Source organism: Silurus meridionalis, chromosome 20 (genome assembly GCF_014805685.1).
Source record: "Silurus meridionalis isolate SWU-2019-XX chromosome 20, ASM1480568v1, whole genome shotgun sequence".
Taxonomy (NCBI): Eukaryota; Metazoa; Chordata; class Actinopteri; order Siluriformes; family Siluridae; genus Silurus; species Silurus meridionalis.
The window spans coordinates 10,602,371-10,622,726 of NC_060903.1; the positions used below are offsets into that span (position 1 = coordinate 10,602,371).

Here is a 20,356-nt window from a genome sequence, read left to right on the forward strand (position 1 = left end):
CTGACATTTATTAAAAGGAGGCTGTCAATGCTTAGGAGCTGAGTTCAGCACTATTAGAGCTGAAGGGAAAAAAGTGCTGAGTTGAGTTTTTTGGGCAACAGCGCAGACTTGTAGCATTTTATGGCTGTTGTAATTATGGTATACTGTTGCCTGAAGCAGTGTACATGGTCTGCAACAATGTTTAGGTAGGTGGTACATGTCAAAGTAACATTCACATGAATACCAGAACCCAAGGTTTTCAAGCAGAGTATTGTCTGGAGCATGACACTAAGGCATGTCCTCTTCCACTAGTGCATCTTAGTGAGCATGGTCGGCATGGGCACACTCAATCTTCAGATTTTCCACCACATACAAACCAAGCTGCAATACGCAGTGTTCTGAGACTTTTCTATCATATCCAGTATTATCTCTCTGAGCATTTTGTTTTGTAGCTCTTCTGTGCGGTCAGGCCAGACAGGCTAGCCTTTCCTTTCTGTGAGTCAGTCAGCTGTTACAAGTTCATTTTGTAGATGCTCTGATCAGGTTATCATAAAACTATGTTGTTTGGATAGAAAAATGTGGTGTCTGAAGTGCGTGTATAAATTTAATTAGGGTCCAAATATCTAATTAAACTTGCAACCTAGTGTACAATTTACATTTTTCACGATGTACAACGTTTTGTGGGACCTAGAATGAAGAACGCTATACGCTTATTTTCAATATTCGTGTCAATTCTTTCTTTTTTTTTTTTTAAATATATATATCAACGTATAAAAGTTTAGGTTGCAACAAACAACATGTTCCAAAGCCGAAAAAAACTCCATACGGCGTGTGTAGTAGAAAAGCGAAATCTGTTTTTAAAAAGCATATCGAAGCGTAATTTCCGTTCTGGTTTACGGCGGGCAAAAAAATTAAAGAAGAAGAAGAGGAATTTCCGTTTCCGCCTGATCTCCGGGAACATTATCTGGTTGTGCGCCTGACTGATCCAGAAAACATCGTTGTTTGAGACATATATCGTTTAAATATTGAATTAAGTTAAGCTACGTACCATAGAATACTCACTTTTAATGAGATTTGGAGCAATTGCAGTTTTAATGACACTATATTTAGCATTATTTCTCTAAAGTAACTAGCTAGGCAGCTAGCATTTCTGCCGCATCCAGGCGCCATGGCGGGGAATCCGCAGCAGCAGGCCGTGAGCAAACCTCCTTCAGGGAAACACGGCAATGTCTTACCTCTGTGGGGCAATGAGAAGACAATGAACCTAAATCCTATGATTCTAACAAACGTGCTATCATCTCCGTATTTTAAGGTTCAGTTGTACGAGTTGAAGACATACCATGAGGTCGTGGATGAGATCTACTTCAAGGTAACGCCAGCTAACGCTACTTAGCTAGCGGGCCGCGATACAGCAGCGTGGATAGTTAGCTTGCGGTTCTTAAATCGCGTGAATTTGTGTTTTTGGCGGTTTATTTACACTGAAAGTCACACACGACCTTGTGGAGAAGCACGCCGACTTTAACTAGCGCGCTCTTTCTCTTTTTCTTTCTCTCTCTCATTATCGGGGTAACGTTAGAGCTATAAGCAGTCAGTTGTTAGTAGTTTATACAAATACCCGTTTTTTGCGAACACTTGTATTTCCTTTAATGATTTGTAATAAAAATGTGTTCATCGCCCGATAATATAAACTCGAATTGTTTTATTGATATTGAGTGTTTTTGTTTTTACAACACTAAGGTGTGTGTGTGTGTGTGTATGTATATGTGTGTATATAATATATATATATATATATATACACACACACACACAGTAGTACCTCGACATGTGGTGGTAGAGGCGATAAGCGTTTTTTTTACTATCACTCCAGCACGTATCCCTAAACTTTAAACTTTTTCTTCTTTGCTTATCTTAATTTTCGTCACAATCTTCGCTTTCTGGCTTCGATTCGCCATCTAGCAGCGGCGTCTCGAGTTTGTATCTCAAGTTTTTGCTCGCGTAACAAAGCAAAAAATCGAACGAGTGACCGCTCGTACCTCAAAAAAATCGTATGTCGAGGTACCACTGTGTGTGTGTGTGTGTGTGTGTGTGTGTGTGTGTGTATATATATATATATATATATATATATATATATATATATATATATATATATTTTTATTATTACATATATATATATATATATATATATATATATATATATATATATATTATTTATTTTTTTTGTTACCAGGAACGCTATGGTTAGTGACCGGCTGGCAAATTAATCGAGCTGAGAAAAAAAAGGATTGGTGCACATGTTTGCATCTGCATTACCGGAAACAAACTAACCATTATAAGTAAACGCAACGGTCATCGTTGTAGTTTTAGTTTTAACTGCTTATTAGTTTGTAAGCGCGTGTGTAAGTGTGAATTGGTCCGGGGTTAAATGTCCTGTGGTGCAAATAAATGCGCTTATTAACAACAAAACGCGTCTATTCCTACAATTTCTGTAGTCATTTTTTTTTTCAGTATTACCATACTAGTCAGTTGTGCATCGTTCCCCAGGTAACCCATGTGGAACCATGGGAGAAAGGAAGCAGGAAGACAGCAGGGCAGACTGGAATGTGCGGAGGGGTAAGTAGAAGTATGTGCTTCTGGATCTCCTTTACCATTTGCTCTAAAAGAAAAATGTTGCCCAAAATCAACTGTAAAAGTATGTCTTCAATGATAAATGGTTTTGCTATTTGAACATGTTTCCTCTTTATTCCTTGAAAGTTTGGTGAGAATGGTGCCACACCAATCATTTAAAATGTATTTTTTATTGACATCATTATAACTTTCCATTCAATGTTTCGGGTAACATTTTCATGTTTTTTATTTATTATTTTAAAATAAAAACCTGACCAAATTGTAGCTGGGTTGGTCAAATTGCTGTGTAGCTTTCCAAGCTATCAATATACAACAAGATAAAAAAAAAATTATACAGTTTTAAAGTTTATGAAATATAATGTGAATATCAGATAATTACAGAATACAAGACCCCTAACGTCAGATTAAATGAAGCGGTTCCAATAAAATGGCAATAAATTACACTTGGTTAATAATCTTTAGCCTCAACGTGAAGATTAATAAATAAATAAAAAAAGTTAATATGGTACCATTTTTCATTGTTCTACTCTACTTTGCTGAAGTTACAAGGCATCAAGTTCATCAGGTACCCCCACCACCTCTTTATAGGCAGTTATACTCACCTTTGTGTAGATAAGGTCCTGGCAGTGATGTGAAAAATATATAAAGAAATTAGGGCTGCAACTAATGATTTAAAAAAAAAAAAAATATATATATATATATATATAAAAAAATCAGAATTCTTTCTTCGATTAATTTGATAAAAACTTTAAAAAAAAACTGTTTTGCAGTATGTAAAACCCTAATTTAGGTTATTTATGTATAGTGTGCTTTGTCTGTAACAAGAGGAATTCAATTTTAAAAAATTGAGAAATGTTAATTTGTACACAAGAATACATGTACATAAGTATTCACAGCCTTTGCCTAGACACAGAAGGACCTTAGTCAGAGAGGTAACCAAGAACCTGATGGTCACTCTGAAAGAACTTTAGCATTTCCCTGTGGAGAGAAAAAAACCTAACAGAAGAACAACCATCTCTGCAGCAATTTACCTATCAGGCCTGTATGGTAAAGTGGCCAGATGAAAGCCTCTCCTCAGTAAAAGGCACATGACTGCTTGCTTGGAGTTTGCCAGAAGGCACCTGACGGACTCTCAGACCATAAGAACCAAAGATTTAACACTTTGGCCTGAATACCAAGCACCATGTCTAGAGGAATCCAGGCACTGTTAATGACCTGGCCAATACCATCCCTACAGTGAAGCATGGTGGTGGCAGCATCATGATGTGGGGAAACTGGGAGACCTGCTCCAGAGCGGCTTGGACCTCAAAGCACTCAGAGCACACAACCAAGATAACAAAGGAATGACTATGGGACAATTCCACGAATGCCGTTGAGTGGCACAGCCAGAGCCCAGACTTGAACCCGATTGAACATCTCTGGAGAGATCCGAAAATGCCTGTGCACTGACACTCCCCATCCAACCTGAAGGAGCTTGAGAGGTTCTGCAAAGAAGAATGGGAGAAACTGTGCATATATAGATGTGCCAAGCTTGTAGCATCATACTTAAAAAGACTTGAAGCACATTTGGCACCAATTTCAGCCTCAACAAAGTTAAATTAAAAATATTGCATTAACCATTTGTTTTTCATTGTCCCTCAATTTTCACAGGCTCAATTGGATAAATTGACAAAATATAATAATTATTTTTGCTGCTAGGATGCAAAACATTTGCAGTAAATTAAATGATAGGGAAGGAAGTCTTGAACCAATGTTTATCATCAGATGCTGATTTTTCTGCCATGAGATGCATTGCCACTGCATTTGCTTTTAGTATCTGCCTGGTTCATTGATGTGGTGAGGGAAGAAATGCAGGTGGCTATGTTGAAAGAGGCACATGTAGAGGACAGGGTAGTATGGTGACAGATGATTCGCTGTGGTGACCCCTAATGGGAGCAGCGGAAAGAAGAAGCAGCCTTTAGTAGCTGTTTGTTTGTTTTGTTTGTAACTGCTTTTAGTTTTGTCTTCAGTTAAAAGTACTAATTAGGGTTAAAGTCAAGTGACCTGGCCATTTAAGAACTTTCCATTGTTTTCCTTAACCCATAAGGACCCACCATGACAAAGCTGTCATGAATATTTATGATGATCTGGAAAGATCCTTTAAAGCAGGGGTGTCAAACTCAAATTTATAAATAATCAATTTAAAAATAAAAACTGGGAAGTCGTTGTGTGCCAAACTCAATATTTATAAAAAAAAAAAATTGACTGCAATTGTGCATGTTTCCCTTCTCTCCATATATGTAATGTTGAACCTTCATCAATGTTGTTCATCAGAGACGACTCCTGAATGGTGTTTTGTTCATCTTCATTAAAGAGAACAGTTGCTCACATAGATATGTGCTGCCAAACATGTTTTAACCCTATAATGCCAAATGTATCATATTTGATACATACGTTTCTGCGACCTCTGCACCGCATCCATTAAAAAATTCTTAAAAACCTGCTAAATACAATCTGAGACTTGTCTTCTGCCCCAATCGGATTTATCTATGCTCTGCAGTCGATATCAGACTTTAGGCAGATTTTGAAACAATTGTGGTAAAAAAAAAAAAAGTTTGTTTGATTTTTTTTTTTTTTTTTTATATGAATATGTACTTTATTAAAGAAGCTAATTTATTTTTTAATTATGTTGAAAATGTTTATTAAATATAATACAACTGGTATATAAGTATATGTGTATATATGGGTATATGTTATTTAGCTTAATCAATGTATTGCATTTCATGATGCAGTCTGCATTACTTCTGCCACACGTCAAATACAATACAAATAAATAAATTAAATGGTCATCTTAAAATATTTTTTTTTCTGATTGTACAGTTTTTGCTTGCAATGCTGGCGTTTCACCTTTATCCGTGACACCAGTGCGTTTTCCTGTTGCTGGTTGATCTGCACTCTGCCATTTTGCAAGTGGCTATTATCTTGCCAACACGCTAAGCCGAAACTTGAGCAGCCCAACTAATTGATAATGGCATTCATTAAAAATGAAATTTATTATCCATGTTCTCAATCAGTTGATGCAGCCCTAATATAATTCTGCAGTTTATTTCAATGCATATTTAAACATGTACACACAAATTTACACAATTGATACTTAAAATTAACATTAATTATAAAACTATTTTTCAGGATTCAATTGTTGGTCCTGTTTTGGGGTAATGCTTTTTGTATTGAGAATACATGAACTGATGTTCAGAATGCACTGAAGTTCATCCAAGGAGGAGATGAGTTTATTCTGGTTCATACTGATCCTATTGGATGAGTGGTTTGGATGAAGACACTCTGATCACACTCCTAGCAAAAAAAAAGGACATGGAGTCTGATTAGTCAAGTGGGTCTGGTGTTTGCAGACAATTTTTTTTCTTTCCAACTTTGGTTCTTAGGTTTCTTAAGCAAAAGATCATCTTTGTAGGAACACTTCATTACGGTGACTTGGCTGGTTGTCAGATTGAAGATCAGAAATGTCTTTCCAATTGAGGCAGATGATCTGCTGATGCCATAAAGGACATCATGGAGAGCATGATCATTGCCAGCTGGTACCAAAACAAACACTAAGTGTACGCAGGGCTCAGAGTTTACTTACAGAAGCGTTAGCACTTTCTCAGGGAGTTTTTCCAACGATCACAACAAATATTTCCAAAGTTAGGGATTGTCTCAAACTAAAACATAAAGAAAACACCATACGGTGCATTAACCTTTTTAAAGTAATTTGAAATTGATTATTTTTTATTTTATTTATATATTTGTATTTGCATTTTGATGTAATATGGCAATTAAATGCACAAAATGGGTTTAGTTTTCACAATGTGAACTGTGATCCATGTGGCAAATCCTGCCATCCATGCGAGTCCATTCAACCACCACTGCCTGTGAGAATTTAGTTGTGCATCTTTACTTCACTGACAAAAGAAATAGCTTTTTTTTTTTGTCTCCAAGAGAAGAATTATATCGTAATTTACTTTATTCAGTTTTATGGTCTTTCAGGTCTTTTATTGTTACTTGCCAGTGCAATTAGTGATTGGTGTCCTTTGCTTACGGCAACACCTGTTTAGACCGCAAAGAGAGTAGTTCAAAGAGAATTATATCTACCAAATTTTTGTCTTGGAATGATGATGAAACTGGCCACACCTTTTTATTAAGCTGCTTTAGTCTATTGTATTAGATGCAATAACATTGGAAAGAAAGACTTTGTCAAATGTGCTGAGGTTGGAAATGTATCATCACTTCTACAGTATCTCACACAAATGAGTACACCCCTCACATTTCAGCAACCATTTTAGTATATTTTTGTAAAGTAACTCAAAAAACAGCTATTATTGTCTGAATAGCGAGCAACAAAAGTGATTTCACCCTAAGTGATAACAGCTGTACATCCTTTAACCATGCAAAGCAACATGTCCTATTTATCAATTTCATGTTTTTTTTTTTTTTATTTTTTTGCTTGACGGGACCATAGAATTGTGTGTATCTTGTAAAGCAGTTAATATTTGGTGTTTTTAGTACAATTTTCTCATACTGACCAACAAGAAAATTGTGTCTTGCATGTTGTCAAGTATAGTGGTGGTAGCCTCAAGGTCTGGGGCTGCATGTGTGCTTCTGGTACTTGGGGAGCTGTGGTTCATTGAGGGAAACATGGATTCTAACATGTACTGTGACATTCTGAAGCAGAACACGATGCCCTTCAGAAACTTGGCCGAACTGCAGTTTTGCAACATAACAAACCCCAAACACACCCCCAAGATGACAACTGCCTAGCTGAATTTAAAGGTGATAGTGGCCAAGTATGTCTCCAGACCTGAACACTATTGAGCACCTGTGGGGCATCATTAAGCGTAAGGTGGAGAAGCACCATGTGTCTAAATCCCAGCAACAACCTGTGCAGCTCTGGTGATTTCCATGCCCAGGAGGATTAAGGCAGTGCTTGATAACAGTGGTGCTCACACTAAAAACTGACACTATAGACACGGTTTTGGCATGTTCACTTAGTGTACTCACTTTTATTGTCAGTTATTTAGACAATAATGGCTGTATGTTGAGTTATTTGCAAGGTGCACATTGACTACTAAAAGAATAATAAAATATATCAAAGTTTAATTTCTATAGTATTGTCCCTTGAGAACATAAAATAAAATGGTTCCTGAACTGTGAGGAGTGTACTCACTTTTGTGAGATACTGTATGTACAATATACTTAATACTGAAACATGTCTGCTTGTTTGATGCATACCCATGGTCTTTTGACATCTTGACAGAAATTAGTTTATGCAAAAGTAAAAATCTGTTTTAGGGAGAAACTGCATTTTCAGGTGGCAATAATTGCAGGCAACTTTAGTATTTCAGTTGTGTTGATGTATTTTATATTTTCCCAAAACCTGGTTGTATATATATATTTTTTTATTAGCTTTTGTGGTATGATCATTGAAATAATTGAAAATCTTTGTTGCAGGTACGAGGTGTAGGCACAGGCGGTATAGTCTCCACAGCTTTTTGTCTACTGTATAAGCTGTTCACACTTAAGCTGACCCGCAAACAGGTGATGGGTCTAATTACACACACAGACTCCCCGTACATCAGAGCACTTGGCTTCATGTATATACGGTAAGAATCTACTTTTAAAAAAAGAACATTTGCCAAACGTTTTGATAGAAAAATGCTTAATTTGCTTTATTTTTACTTTATATTTATTTCTTAATGATTCTACACAAGTAGTTTCAAACTTTTTTTGTTCTGTAATTTCTAAGGCTAACTTTTGTTGGTTAAAAAAAAGGAAAGAAATTTTAGTGAATGCTTTTTGCTTTGTTATACAGATACACACAACCTCCTGCAGACCTGATCGAGTGGTTTGAGCCCTTTCTAGATGATGAGGAGGTATGTCACCACGGGTAATACTTTCAACTTTCTTTTACACTGAATATATAGAAGCATGGGCAATCTCATGTTTTAGATATGGATTAGAATGGTTTGGCTAGTGCAGTTGGAATAATGTTAGTTATTTCAGGTCTTAATTAAACGTTTTTGTTCTTAGATTTGTTTGTAATTCCTTATATAGTGTATCTGTAATTGGGATGTCTGAACATTTGAATTAGTTTCTCATTTTATGCTGAATGACTGATTTTCCTGTAAAAGATTAGAATTGTGATGCATATTGCTGACTTTTCACCTTTGCCTTCATTTTTGCTTAATGTTCATCTGATATACAGTTGATTGGTTATCCCACTAAGGTTGATTGAAACTTATACCCACTGGGATGCTTGAAGTTAGAAGTATGAAACCACTATTAAAGTGGCATTGTATTAAACAGATCTTTTATTCATTTTAACGTAGCTAATTTCCTGTTTTGCTGATTTTCTTAATTGTCCAGATAAATATATCATGTATAATATATCATATATCAAATAATAATTCTGACAAACATCAATCCCAAACTAGACAGTTTAATGCAAAGCATGATTAACAGCTGTTGGAGTACTTTAAGTGCAATGATTTTGCTTTAGGTCTGCACAATAAAATGTAAAGAGTTGCGTCTTTCTTTTTACTATTGATTCAAATTCTTTCTTGCAGTAGGAGTGTAAGGGTACACTTGTTCACATTGTTCGGGACAGGGCTTTGGGTTTGGTACATGTGTGCAATTCTTTTTACATGCAGAACATGGATCAAATCTGAGTTCCCTAAGGAATATGTGTCGGACTGAAAGTTTTAGTCTCCACCTCGCACTATGAGTGCATTTATTTTATTATTATTAAACTTGAAAATGTACACAGCAAGGCCAAGGTTATAAAAATAAACTAGAGTTAGCGCAGTGTCACTGTGGCTGCTCACTCCGTGCCTGAAATTAGATTTGTTTTGAGCAAAATATTTTTGCGGGGAGTGATGACCTGGTGTGCATGGGAAATCTGAGCTCTGAGCAAATTTTACATCTGTGAGTTGCAATATATATATATATATATATATATAAAAAAATCATATGATGGCTAGTAAACCCCAATGTGTGTTCTTTCCAAAGATATGTGAATTGTGTATGTAGCACACTGATGTCAGGAACCGTTAAAATTTTAATTTAGGTAGGTCTCCTTCAGGTCCTGGGGTGCATGCTAGCAGGTTAATCAATTTAATTTGTGCCACTTTAATTGATTACTCAATTTAATCACAATAATAAGTGTATTGCATTAAATTGATTTATTCTATTCTATTTTGATAAAATATTCTAAAATATAATTTTATATTATTTAACCAAGCAGCTATTTTAATTAAAATTGTTTTAACAGTTTTAATTTGTTTGAATTTAAAGTGTTGATGTTCAAAAATGTAAATAATAATAAACTGTGTTAATAAAAAATAACGAGAAATTTTATGCTTTGCATTTCTTCCCCTAACCGTACTGAAACTGAACTGAACCGTGTGCTTGCTTGAAGCTAAGCTCAAATATGATCCATTTCCTCTATAGAGAAATGAGTTCTGATTGGCTGCCAGTCACTGTTATTGTATTAAATCAATGGCCACGTTTCATCTTGGTCATTTATAACTTTTATTACCTAATAGTTTTAGATGTATATTTTTTGCAATATGGTAAAAGAAATATGATTATCAATTAGGGGTGTAACAGTACACACAATTCAAGGTTCGGTAAAAGTTTGTTACGGTCAAGAAGAAGAAATGCGAAACGTAAACTTGCTATTTTACATTTTAGACCCCATTTGGTAATACGTGTGTTTTTTACATTTAAAATTACATTTTCTAAAGATATGTCCTACTTATTTAAGCATACTTTAACAAATGTCTTTATTGCTTCTATCCTTCATTCATTCACTCCCAAGATATGTGGAATTTTCAGGATTTTCAAGTAATTTCATATCACTAGAATCTTGTAAAACCAATTTTCAAAAACAGCAATTTCATTCCCACTTCATTTCGCTCTGATTGCATGAGCAAAACGGTGCACTACAATTCGTATTTCCAGTGAGTAGACACTGCACTAACTCTAGTTTCTTTTTTTATACCCTTGGCATTATGTATGTTTTCAAGTTTAATAATAGTTATTCAAATGCGCTTAAAGTGCGAGGGGGAGAATAAGCAGTCCGGCACCTAATACATTCCTGAAGAAAATTGGATTTTAACTATGTTCCGCACATAAAAAGGATTGTTTCGAACCCAAATTCCTTTACCCAAAAGGTTCAGTACAAATACCTGTTCCATTTCACCCCTAATATCAATACAGGTCTCTTTACCATGACATAGTAGTGTTTACTAGTAAGCCTTTGATTTCTTGGGGTGTTCATAGTTTCTTCAACCTTTTGTTATACTAAAACCATCTCTGTTCACTTTCAGAAGTATTATATTAATATAGCATCATAGTTTAATAAGTTATTTGATACATTTGTTTTTCAATATCATGCATTTACATGGTTTTAAACCCAGTTTTGCAACACGTATTAGGATTTTGCTGCATACCTAAAATAAAACAAGTTTGCAGAATTTGGTTTTGCTTATTGTGCAAATTTAAATGAAAGGAGGAGGTCCAATTAGCAAATTCGATTTTTCTTCGCTTGACACATTATATTTTGGCTATGTAACATTTTATGAACTACTGAGTACTGTGCAAAGGTTTTAGGCAGTGAAAAAATGTAAGAATGCTTTCAAAAGATCTGCTTTATCTCCTCCTGTCTATGTAGTCCATAACTTCATTATGTTGAGTTAAGGGCTCTGTAGGGGCCAAAACTCTTACTTTCATGCCCTTGTTTTTCTCTATGCTTAAGATAGTCCTTAGTGGCATTGGTTGTATGTTTGAGATTGTTGGGTCCTGCTGGTTTCCGCCAGTTCTTTGCTGATGGCAGAACTGGACATCATCTGATGTGGAAAAGAAGTAAGCATGATGCGTCTTTCATCCACTGCATTAAGCTTCCTTGGCCGAACGCTTTGTCTGTGGTCCTTAAAATTGCATGTCACATTTTTCTTTTTCAACACAGATGTGAACAGTTTATCTTGAAACCCAAGTCTGCTTTTAAATCTTTGCCTGGGTAAGACCTTGCTGATATAGTAAGCATCTTGTCTTGTTGCTGTACCCTATTGCCATAGTGTATGACCTGTGACCTGAAACTGTCTTCCAAAACCTCACCTTACTAGCAGAATTTGTCTGTTCCCCATCCATGTTTAAGCCTCCAGCTCCAGTTTCTGTTTCAGTTAATGACCGTTTCTACTTACATATGAAATTTTATCATTTGCACCTGCTTGGAATAATTGGTTAATTATACACCTGAATCTAAGTCCTTGACACTGTATACAAAGTGTGCAAAAATTTAGAATTGAACGCCAAAGGATATTTGGAGTTATCTTCTGATAATTTACTTTCCATTTTGTTAGCTGATAACATTTTTAATTTTTGAAAGTACTTTTTTTTTTTTTCCAACATTTCTTCAAAACTGCCTAAAACCACTGCACAGCACTGTTTACACAAACACAATGAAAACAATTAGCCTATTCACCTAATTTCATGAACACAAGTGCAGGAAAGGTTTAAAAAGGTTTAGAGCACTTATTCTTGTTGGACTATAAAATACTAAAACAAGGATTTTAAGCATGTGTAAACAAAAATGGCTTGGTATGGTCATGTGTTAGTGAAATTTAATGTTTTGTTGAAAGTGCAAACATACTGCTTTATATCGGATTTATATTGCTTGCCTGTTGACATAGCTAGTAAAATATGATTTGCTCTGTTTGGCCATCTATCAATTAAATGAAAAATTAAATTACTAATAAATGTCCCTTGGGGCATTGTCGTTTAATCTGCTCTAGAATAGCTATTTTTTTTCCCTTCCTTCAAATATGTAACAGATATCGATTTAAATTAAATACATTTATTTAACAACGCCTAGTGGTGCACTCAATATCAGCAGCCCAGCATGAAATATTCCTACATGTTCTCTTTAGAATGGAGAGAACCTTTTTGGTCTGCTGAGCTGCCTGATGTCCTAATTGTGTAAATATAGTTATAGCTATAGTGAATATGTTTGGACATTTATGTGCAAGTCTAGCTAACTGCACTCTTCTCTTTCTCAGATGGCCTTATGCAGAAGGTGAATGGGAGTAATATATCCCAACACTGCAGGTTTGCGTGCGTGAGTGCAAACAGAACCCCTTCCTGTTCGCTCTCTGTCACAGACGCAATGCTCTAGCAATTTACCTCTGTGCTTGAATAAGACACAGTATTTATTTTGAGGAATGGCAAGATCATTTACACAGATCATTGATCTTTAGAACATCTGTTCGTGCATTCGTTTTTTTTTTTATCCTAGTTAATGGGAATGTGAGGTCTTACCTCACAGCCAGGCTTGCTGCAATCTGTTCTGTAAAGACCGATTTCAAGTGAATGTAGCATATTTCATTGCTATCTGGTTATGTTTAAGGGTTTGGGTTTTTTTTGTCTTATTAAAACAGACATGTTTACATGATGAGTAGTCTGGATTGGAATAATTAGCTGTTTTTGATCTGTCCATCTTTTTGATGTAATATCAGCACTCTCCTGCACTCACTTATGCAGTAAATGCAATGTATGAATGTTGAGCTTGATGAAAACAGAGGTGAAGTTTCAGTTTTTGCTCATCACTGACAGCGATTTTGTTTCCCCACTTTAAATTCTAAAATTAGTCCACTAATTAGTCCTGCTTTCCCTGCTCTAAAATGTCTCATTACAATTTTTTCTTCTGGGTTAATTCTTAGCTTAAAAATGACTTATTAATTTCAATGTGAAGTAGTGTATGCATTCAGTCATAGAAAACCCCTGATTATACAGTATCTCACAAAAGTGACTACACCCGTCACATTTCAGCAACCATTCTATTTCTTTTCAATGGACAATACTATAGAATGAAACGTATGTTTAGAAGTAATCAATGTGCAGCTTGTATAGCAGTATAAATTTACAGTCTACTGAAAATTCTCAACATACAGCCATTATTTTTAAAATATTGGCAACAAAAGTGAGTTTACCCCAAGTGAACATGTCGAAACTGTGTCCAGTGTGTCAGTATTTTTTATGAGCACCACTGTTATCCAGCATAGCCTTAATCCTCCTGGGCATGAAATTCACCAGAGCTACACAAGTTGTTGCTGGGATCCTCTTCTATTCCTCCATAATGACATCACTGAGCTGCTAGATGTTAGACACACGGTGCTGCTTTACCTTCCGCTTGAGGATGCCCCACAGATGCTCAATAGGATCCGGGTCTGGAGACATACTTAGCCACACCATCACCTTTAGCTTCCTCAGCAAGGCTGTTATCTTGCTGATGTGCTTAGTGATTTCATTACTAGAGATTTAAAGCACTTTTGTACGTTGCTCTGGATAAGGGCGTCTGCTAAATGCAGCAAATGTAAATGTAGTGATGTTTAAATGTTGGAAAACTGCCGTTTGGCCCAGTTTCTAGAAGGTCGTCATGATGTTCTGCTTCTGAATGGCACAGTGCATGTTGAAATACATGTTTCCATAAATGAACTACTGTGCCCCATTACCAGCAACACTACCACCACCATGCTTGACTGTAGGCAAGAAAATTTTTTTCTCGGTATTGTTCACCCGGCTGTTGACACACATTCTGGGCACCATCTGAGCTAAAAAAGTTTAAGTCTTCTCAAACAACAAGACATGGTTCCAGTAATTCATGCTCTTGGACAGGTTCTCTTCTGCAAACGATTTACAGGCTTTAGAGGCTTTCTTCTGGGACAATGGCCATGCAGTCCGGCTTGTTGCAATGTGCGGTGTATGGTCTGGGCAGTGACAAAGTGGACTTTCTGCTTCTGCAACCTCTAAAGCAAAGTTTAAAAGTTTTTTTGAAGCCATCTTCAAGAACTCTGCTTCAACCTCTGTATGACCCTGGCCACTGTATTGTAACTCAGTTTCATGGTGTTACAGATCTTTTTATAGCCTAGACCATCTTTCTGGAGAGCAAGTAATTCTAATTCTCAAATCCTCAGAGTTGTTTGCCATGAGGTGTCATGTTGAACATCCAGTGGTCAGTATGAGAGAATTGTATTCAAAGCACCAAATTTTAACTGCTCTAATACAAGATACACAAATTTTTGTTCCTCTGAAGCAGACAAAAACATGAATATGATGAGTAGGGCATGTGGTTACATGGCGTACAGCTGTTATTACTTAGTGTACTCACTTTTGTTGGCAGCTATCTTAACAATAATGGCTGTATGTTGAGTTATTTTCAGAGGAGAAGGGAGACGGGACAACTAAAATGGTTGTTGAAATGTGAAGGGTGTACTCACTTTTGAGATACTGTATAGAAAAAAAAAACATGTTGGCTGAAGCTGCTGGTGTCAATAAAGAACCTGTGTGCTTGTGTGATCAGGAACTGGACGTGAAGGCTGGCGGTGGATGTGTTATGACTATTGGTGAGATGCTGCGCTCCTTCCTCATGAAGCTTGAATGGTTCTCCACGCTGTTTCCACGTATCCCAGTACCTGTGCAGAAGACCATTGACCAGCAGATGAAAAATCGACCACGCAAACCACCGCAAAAAGAAGGCAAAGAGGAGGAGGAGGAGGAGGAGGAGGAGGATGGAGACTGGCACCGCTCAAGGTACATTGCAGGATTCTTAGCAGCCTAGCCCAAAACAAATGTTGGCAGATTTAGATTTTCTCATTAAAGCATGGTTAAGCAGTGTTGAGCATTGTGTATGTCTATAGACCGGTTAGCAGCCATTAATAAATGTAAGGAAGTGATTTCTTTGGTCCTTGAACATTTCTGGTTAGCTAACGCTCACAATAAAAACATTGGACAGAGACTGTAATATACAGTGATATTCCGACAGTTTATTTATTCTTGCAAGTAAAAATGTCAACTGGGCCATGTTGTTCATGCTCTCTCAGACCAGGAACTAACTTGCTGTCGGAAAAAGTGTTGCCCATGATTCCAAAGCCCTGATCTGGTGGTTTTATATGCAGATCTGATCAAATGTTGTAGTACGTTATTTCTAACCTTAAATAGAATTCAGTTAGCATTGTGATTTATTATTAGCATAGACATACAGACATACCCGGCCATGCAAGTGCAATGTGCACTAATAACCAAATCTTTTACCTTGGCATCGAACCAATCTTGTTCGTTGTATTGGTATTGCATCAACGGTGTTTCACTGTGCACTTTTGTTTGAGAAATTCAATACAGACTACTGCCTTTTGTATGTGACTCAAATAAACACATTTTTGTTGTTACTCTTGCTTTGTCTCTCTAGTGAAAAGCTGTGTGGGACTACTTTCTACGAGTTAATTTCAATTTATTTGGACTTGAATGTCATTTCCCTGTATGAGTGCCACCTTGTAATACAATCACTGTCCTGTTATAGCCCTCAGCTGTAGTCATGGGTTTGTGGCTGTAATTGTAGAAGACACCCAAAAATTGAGTGTGAGAACTAACATGAGGACTTTAATGTAAGATTGGGTAATGTCCTTTCTACAGTTTTATAGTGTCATTAGTGATTATGGAACCAGGAGCTACTGAGCAACTCAATAGCTCAACATTTGCGATCATCATAGATCCAACACCAGCTTCTCCATGCCAGAGCCTTTAAACACTCAGAGGTCCAATGTCCAAACTCCACATAAAGCGGAATCCAAATGGCGCTGATACGTCTCTAGATGGTCCAGGATGTTTGCGGGATCGGCATCTACTTCTTTTAAAGGTCCACAATCTTCGTGAGGTGGGACGTAACTGGGGCTGGCGCAGCCTCAGGATGCCTCTTGATGGAAAGAGAAAGAGAAGCAGTGGAGAGGAATTAGTGTAGCTGCTGTTTATAATATTAACAAGCACAAGTTGATAATGTGCATGTGATCAGATGTACTGGGGCACAAGGTTATGATATGTGACGTGTTATGTGTAGGCCTTGCTAAAACCCTGCTAAATCTTTAATCTTTACTTAAACTGGGAGAGTGTGTCTGGGCTCCGAACACTATCAGGAAGACTATTCCAATGTTTAGGAGCTAGATGTGAGAATGCTCTACCACCTTTAATGCTATTCTAGGAACCATAAGAAGTTCGGAGTTTCGAGATCTCAAGGAGCGTGACTGGCTGTAGCGTGTTGGAAGACTGAATAGATACATGGAAACCATTTAGGACTTTGTAAGTAGGGAGCAGTAGTTTGTAGTCAAGTCGAAACTTAACAGGTAGCCACTGTAGGGATGATAAGATTGGGGACTATTACAATAGTCCAGTCTGGAGGTCATGAGTACATGGACGAGCTTCTCTGCATCAGATGAAGACATGTTTCTTAGCTTCACAATATTTCTAATCAAAATGTCCATCAATTAAAGTGACTGATTAGCCCCAAATAAAGTACAGATGTTCCGATAGGATTTTTGTTTTATTCACATTCCACTGGAAAAACCATGGGCTGCAAAGTGTTTACAAAGCAGGTATGGGATCTCATTCTTGAAAAATATCCATTGAGTGGATTACAATTTTTTTTTTTCCAAGACATTGAACATATACCATGTGAAATAGCGTGTTATGGCCTAATGAGTCCAAAGTTGAACCTTTTGGTCATTATAGCAAAAGATAAGTGTAACAAATCCCACTGGTTAGACACTAGAAGAAAGATAGACAGGCAAAAGTTCACCAAGCAGAGCTTTATTTACTTTAATTTTAACCCAGGGGCTTTCCTTCATGTATTCACGGTGGGACTCCCCCATACACTCTCTAATCGGCCCGGCTTCCTCACACTCTCTCTTTAGAGCCAGTCCGAGTTTTCCTTCGCCGACCGTTCCGCTTGTCTCTCTGCTTTGTGGCTCTCTCCCTGAGGTTGGAGCACACTGATTAGTCTCATGAGCTGCAGGTGTTTTTTACCGCTCTTTCTATCCAGCTCCGCCCTCCACTCGCTCACCGCTGGCACAATAAGTTTTGGTGCAAAAACACAGCACATCATTACAAGTACACATTCCCTTTGTGGCTGGTTTTTTTTTTTTTCTTCATCTGGACTGGTGCTGTGATCAGGGTAGAGGGAATATTGAATAGGTTGAAAAACTTTAGGCTTCTGCTTAAGATGAAGAGGATTTTCAATCTTCTCAAGAATCACACCTCCAAACCTGACCAGACCTGGTCAGAGTCCTGATCTAATGAATAAATGACCTGAAGAGGAGATACCCAGCCAATATGATGGTTTAAATGCTTTTCCAGAATACATCAATATGTGCCAAATTGATTAATGCTTACTCCCAATGACTGAATGCTGTAATAAAATGTAAAGGCACTTCAACTAAGCATTAGTTTAGAGTGTGTGCACTTAAACAACTAGGATATTATACCTTTTTTTTTTTCCTAAAATGATTAAGGTTTTTCATTGTAATACAAATGTTCTATTTTCATAATAAAGGTGTAAAAGTTTGACATTTTTGTTTTTATTCCCTAGGTCCCCGAGGAGAACCCCAAGTCCACGTAGATCCCCAAACCGCTCACGCAGCCGCAGTCACAATCAAGAACGGCGTGGTGCCAGCTTTGATCGCGAGCTTGAGAGAGAGAGGGACCGCCAGCGTAAAGATAGAGACAGGGAAAGGGACAAAGTGGACAGGGACAGGGTTTCAGACAGAGAAAGAGATCGTGAGCGTGATCGTCGGCATTCCCGGACCCCTGATCGTGCCTCGGAATGGCGAAAGAGCCGTGAAAAGAGAAATGAGAGAAAAGAGCGGGATGGACAGAACGAAAGAGAGCGAAGCCGTCGGAAGGACTGGGAGCACAAGGAGCGCACCAGTGGTGGAGATCGAGAAAGAGATCGCTCGAAAGATAAGAGGGCCAAAGGAGAAGGAGATGAACGGCGTCATAAGGATGAGAGAGAAGAGAAGAGGAACCGGGATGAGCGTAAGAACAAGCGGTCAAGCCAAAGCAGAAGTAGAGAGAGGAGGCACAAAGGGGAACGTTCACGAAAGAAAAGTTCTCGGTCACGCTCCAGGAGTCGCCAGGAACCAGAGGAGAAGAGCAAAAAGCGTGAGGGCAGCCACAGCAAGGAGCACAAACATAGTCACAGCCAAGAACGCAGTCATCGCAGAGATGCGAGCAACGGGAAGGACCATATGAGAACAGACATTGAAGGGACTCCATGAGCTTACTTTCTTTACATTTGTCTTCCCTGTCTTGTCTGGGGAGGGTTTCATGTCCCCCCCCGTCCCCCCACCTTTACCCTGCTAAGTCACTTGGTGTAGATTTCACTGAATCTTTCTGTTCCATCACAAGTTAAGCCATTATGGACATAAAAATGCTTTTTAAATATTTCTTTTGTTTTGAGGCAAACTTCTAAAATGTTTGTACATATAATTCTGGAGAATGTTTTAAATCATACAGATGAACACGTATGAAGTAAAATAGGCAGCACGTGGCAGCATAGACCTGTTAAATTTGTGCTGTGTTGCATCTTGTTTCTTAATAAAATCCTGAAGAAAAAGAAGCTAAATGTTACTCCGTGGTTATCAATGGTCCAAACAATCAGGGTGCTTGCTGAAACCTACTTAGAATTTAAGCATTTTCTTTGGAGACCAAGCAAATGGTGTTTTCATTAGGATGTTTTTTTCTTTCTATTATGTTTCTCTGTTAAAACTGATTGGAACTTACTGATTGTAGGTCATACAGTCATGAAAATTCAGCGCATACGTCCTTCGGCTGTTCTCAAGAGAGATGTTTGAACTTAATTAGGGCGCTTTAGTGATGCATATTACATTTTAATGCAAAACTGTTCATGGCAGTTGCAGCTCTATTCTAAATCCATCTTCATGGTTCTGGAGAATAACACTACACACAATCTTGCACCAAGTGGTCTTTAGGTAAGGAGAATGCTATCCAAATAGGCCATAAGGTAGGATCACATATCTCAGGATCATGTGTAGCTTGTGGGGGGTGTTGGATGATGGAGAGAGAGAAAAACAGAAGGTAACACATGAGGAAGCTTTGGAAGATAAGCCTGCCACAGCACCAGCAACCTTATGTGAATTCATGAGAGTGAGGGGATAACAATCAATACATCCCAGTTCACCAAAATGCATTCCAATTTGGCTCCTTTACCTACAAAATCTCTTTTTTCAAAAGGCTGGACTAAACAAACTATGGAGAACTAACTCCGTAGTTCTCACCTGGATGCCTCGACTAAATTCAGGATCTAAAGCCATAGCCATGGTGATTTGTAAGAAAAAGCTTTGCCTCCTGATTTAGTCCTCTCTAATTGAGGTACCAAATAGCCTGCATCTTTTGATTAAAGTGTGTGTAGCAGATCATAATTGTTAAAATGTTTGCATGAGTAATTTGTAATTTGGCATGAGACCATTCACTGCTTTATAAATAAGTAGTAGAATTTCATAATCAATTTAAACATTGACTGGAAGCAAGGTCATGTCATATTTTCTGGTTCAGGTAGGGACTTTTGCTGCTGCATTCTGGACTAATCTTATTAGATATTTCTAAGATGAAAGAAAGCTTTTCTATTTATATTATCTACATGTGCCTCAAAGGGAAGACTAACCAGCCACTCGGGGGAGCTATTTATCTTAAAAAAACAACAACAAGCATATCTCTTGAAAAGTACTTTATGGTCTGACAGTGGAAATCATGTATGGTTTAATGTGGTTTCTTTCATTTTAAAAATGTGCTCTCTTGTACAGCAAACTTTTGCAATCTAGTTCTAGGATTTTTGGCCGAAGTTCACAAGTGTGTCAGATTACCCTGCAAAGTGTAC

At 37.5% G+C, this 20,356-nt stretch overlaps 1 protein-coding gene across 2 annotated transcripts; it reads left to right on the top strand.

Moving 5' to 3' along the window:
- Positions 1-896: 896 nt before the first annotated feature.
- Positions 897-19,078, top strand: prpf38b (pre-mRNA processing factor 38B). Of its 2 annotated transcripts, XM_046876411.1 has the most exons (7): positions 897-1,174; positions 1,292-1,348; positions 2,521-2,589; positions 8,089-8,240; positions 8,450-8,510; positions 14,996-15,225; positions 18,050-19,078. In XM_046876411.1, exons 1-7 carry the CDS (start codon positions 1,148-1,150, stop codon positions 18,735-18,737), a joined length of 1,284 nt encoding a protein of 427 aa, XP_046732367.1. In that variant the 5' UTR covers positions 897-1,147; the 3' UTR covers positions 18,738-19,078. The 2 variants fall into 2 exon arrangements, with proteins under 2 accessions (XP_046732367.1, XP_046732366.1); XM_046876410.1 differs by having other exon boundaries at positions 897-1,348.
- Positions 19,079-20,356: the final 1,278 nt, after the last annotated feature.